General features: G+C 36.2%; 1 protein-coding gene across 1 annotated transcript; it reads right to left on the bottom strand.

Annotated features, from left to right (window-relative positions):
- Positions 1-410: 410 nt before the first annotated feature.
- Positions 411-3,156, bottom strand: LOC130933411 (cysteine proteinase 15A-like). Its single transcript, XM_057863022.1, has 5 exons — positions 2,897-3,156; positions 2,422-2,650; positions 1,741-1,860; positions 1,076-1,319; positions 411-933 (listed from the first exon to the last, which is right to left on the bottom strand). The coding sequence occupies exons 1-5, from the start codon at positions 3,100-3,102 to the stop codon at positions 650-652; spliced, it is 1,083 nt and encodes a 360-aa protein (XP_057719005.1). The 5' UTR covers positions 3,103-3,156; the 3' UTR covers positions 411-649.
- Between the last annotated feature and the right edge of the window lie 343 nt (positions 3,157-3,499).

The raw sequence follows: 3,499 nt of genomic DNA, 5'->3' as shown, positions 1-3,499 counted from the left end.
TAGATAAAAAAAAAAAAGTTTGGTAAACTCATTTGCTAAATTAAATTTACAGCTAGCATAGATATTAAATTCTAAATTTCTAACTATACATTTGATACAGAGATTTAATTTTATGATTTTCAAATAGTAGACGAATGATTAAATTCTAGATAGCCCTTTATCAATGCTATGAATTCATGTCTAAGGGGTCATATCTCATACTTAGATATGGCAATGCATGTTAGTATTATAGCGCACGTAAATATTGAAGATTGTTTCACGTTATTAAGTAGGGAATCAGAACTAAAACTGAAATAATGTTGTCAACTCTAAGAATTAATTAGATTACACTTATTTAAGAATGTATCAAATTTTTCACAACGATAATAAAACGAAATAGATTACTAGAGAAAGCCATAAGATATAAGATCTCATACCAAAGTTTTCCAGTTCATTTAATTACTGGCCAAGTTGCCACAAATATCTTGGCACTGGACTTATAAGGCATACATATATTAGATAATACATAACCAAACTTTGAAGATTGAAGTTTTTTTCCTGAGATCCTAAACAGAGATACTTACTTAGCTTCTAGCAGAACATTTCACAGCATACATGTTATTATTTACATAAAAACTCCAGAATGATAAAGTCCTTGTTGCATTTTAATTTAATTGTTGCTAGATGTAAATGTAGTAGCTACTACACTTGAGACCATGGAATCCACTCCACACACATTCTTACCCCTGCAGATCTTGTAGTATCCATCCTCTCCCCAGCTCTCTCCCCATGAATTCTTGATGATCCAGAATGGCTTGTCCTTGAAGCGAATGGGAGCATATCCGGCCGCGCCATAACCCACTAGGAGCACGCCATGATCCAGATTCTTGCCGCAGATGTAGGGGCATGAGACTCCCCCGATGTATGTCTGCATGAATATTGCATTGATACCAACTGTACCAAGCAAAGCAGAAAACAGAACATCAAGGTTTGTCATCATACGAACAAACTATTCTTGAATTAGGTTTAATTTTATAACTTTGCCAAACACAGTTCTTCAGATGAGGAAGTAAGGAAACAATTTAAGATTAGGTACCTGCAAGAGGGCCATGCTTCACTAGATTTGCAGCAATTTGGTCTTCATCAAGGGAAACCACACTGAAATTCGCAACTGTAGCTGCGACCTTGCTCTTGTCGAATTTGCAGGTCTCGTCTCTTCCACTGTAAGGATAGTCCTTCTCTGTCTGTACTCCTCCAGCCTGGAGTATGTAGTCGAAAGCATTGTTCATCAACCCACCATTGCAGCCTGCGTCACATGCTCCATATTCTTCTGGATCACACTGCAAGTCACAGATTCATAGCTGTTAACTCAACTTCAAACAACAACTATGTAAATCCATCAAATGACCACCTTGTGTTCTATTCTAAATCATGTCAGGAAAACATTAAGATCTTAAATCTTCATAATGATTTCTTATATGTTGATTCACTCATCAATCATCATGGCTTCTAAGATAAGCGGTATATCATATAGCAGGTGCTGGTCAATTTTACTATCTGTGTGGGAATCTTTTGTTAAAGGGTAAATTAAATCACATCAATTTTTCAAATTACACACAATACCTCTCAATTTGCAAGTTAGTTTATAAAATTTATAGTATGTAGTATTCTCTAATCTCAAAACATATCAATGTAATTAAACATCATAATTGATAACCACAACAATTTCATGAAAATTTAAATAAGGATATGAGGACGAACCACATGGTCACAGTCTACAAGCTGTTGCTCACTAAGGCTGACAAGCTCTCCGGTGGACAGATAATGAGCGCCTTCCAAAGCCCCAGTCGTGCTAAACGCCCAACATGAACCACAAGAGCCCTGAAAACACCATCATCAATAAGAGTTAGCCACGCAGGGTCATCAATCAAGAGAAAATTACCAACACCAACATGGACCACAAACTTTTGTTACCTAGCTAGTCATGTTTTCAGTCCAGTACACATATGCTTTTACTAAGAGATTCAGAATAATTTAACATAAAAATAAAACTTAGGTTAAACTAGCATGATCAAATATTTTTGGAAGTGCTTAACTGAAAATACCTCCAACTTGACATTTTGAGTTAATACTTAATACTTGAAAATTAGACTTAACCAACCTATATACTTCAAATAAACTTTAGCAGTAAACTAAATAATAATAATAATAATAATAATAATAATAATAATAATAGAAAAATACTAAGAATAATTTATTGTTTTTGTCCATCATTTAGTTATTAAGTCAATTTTTTTATTCTAATAATCTAACAATCTATTTTATCCCATTTTTTTAAATATTAATAACTACTGATGACTAAAAATAATAAATTTTAGTAGTTCTAATAATAATAATAATAATAATAATAATAATAATAATAATAATAATAATAATACGTACCTGGTTCTTGACTGGAGTAACAGCTCCCTTGTCACGCCAATCGAAATTCTCTGGAAGATCGCTCGTCGGCAGGATTGGAGCCTTGTTAGCGGTCGACGGAAGCCGCAGCGGCTTCAACCCAAGGTACTGCCTCTTGAACTCCTCCGGCGTCAGATCGGAGAATTTCGTGACACCGTGCTCCGCCGACGGATCCAGCTTCGCGTGCAGCTTCGCCCTCCTCAGGTTCGCCCTACATCGCACCGATCAAACAAAACCAGTTACAGTGACAACTCTTAACTAACAATACCAGAAAAATAACCGTCATCTAACGAACTATATTCATTCAGTCACGTGCTATAATAAGAAACATAAACATGTAAGCTTATTCGCCAGATCTACGATATAAAGCATCGATTTATTCTCTAACAAACTAAACAGAAGCTTGTTACTGAATTAAGTCACGTGCTTAATAACAGTAGAGATTGGAGTAACTAACTGGAAGACGCCAAAGCGGTAATCGTGCTCTTCTTGAGTGGCATAAGACTTTCCGAACTTAGTCTTGAAGGTTGTGAAGTGGTGCTCGGCGTTGAGCATGTGATGGTCTCCATCGGTTACTTGACGGATCAAGGGATCCGCTTGGTCGTCGACAGCGGTTGCGACGGCGGCGACGAGGAGGAGGAGGAGGAGGGAGAGGCGAGCCATTGTTTGGTCAATGGAGATGAGAGTGGATTGAAGATATTTTTGGAATCCGTGGGGGAATTTAATTAGGGGTTGGGTGATGTTAGGTTGGGACACGTGGAGATATGTTATTGGTCGGTCGCTTTCTGCTCCATTGTGAGTTCAGTCCTCACATGATCACTGCCACGTGGCTCTTCTCTGTTCATCCATTCTTTCTGTGCAAAGGTGTCATCTTTGGATTTTGATATTTTCCAATTCATAATGTCATTTTAAATATATTAAATGCAATATAGACTATAGAGTATCAACTAATTTCTTATCATGTAATTATGGTGTAATAATTAATTTTTTTCATCCTTAAATATCTATAAACATCAATATATGGATATAAGATTAGATCCTATTCTCTAGATAATAGTTA

Source organism: Arachis stenosperma, chromosome 6 (genome assembly GCF_014773155.1).
Source record: "Arachis stenosperma cultivar V10309 chromosome 6, arast.V10309.gnm1.PFL2, whole genome shotgun sequence".
Taxonomy (NCBI): domain Eukaryota; kingdom Viridiplantae; phylum Streptophyta; class Magnoliopsida; order Fabales; family Fabaceae; genus Arachis; species Arachis stenosperma.
This window is presented reverse-complemented; position numbering and strand designations above follow the sequence as displayed.

Bases quoted from the DNA above. Each gene is read 5' to 3' on its own strand.
- LOC130933411 (XM_057863022.1), bottom strand. From the start codon at position 3,102: ATGGCTCGCCTCTCCCTCCTCCTCCTCCTCCTCGTCGCCGCCGTCGCA. The intron at 2,651-2,896 runs GTTAGTTACTCC...GGTGCGATGTAG, and splicing joins TACCGCTTTGGCGTCTTCCA to GGCGAACCTGAGGAGGGCGA. The intron at 1,320-1,740 runs GTTCGTCCTCAT...TGTGACTTGCAG, and splicing joins TTGTAGACTGTGACCATGTG to TGTGATCCAGAAGAATATGG.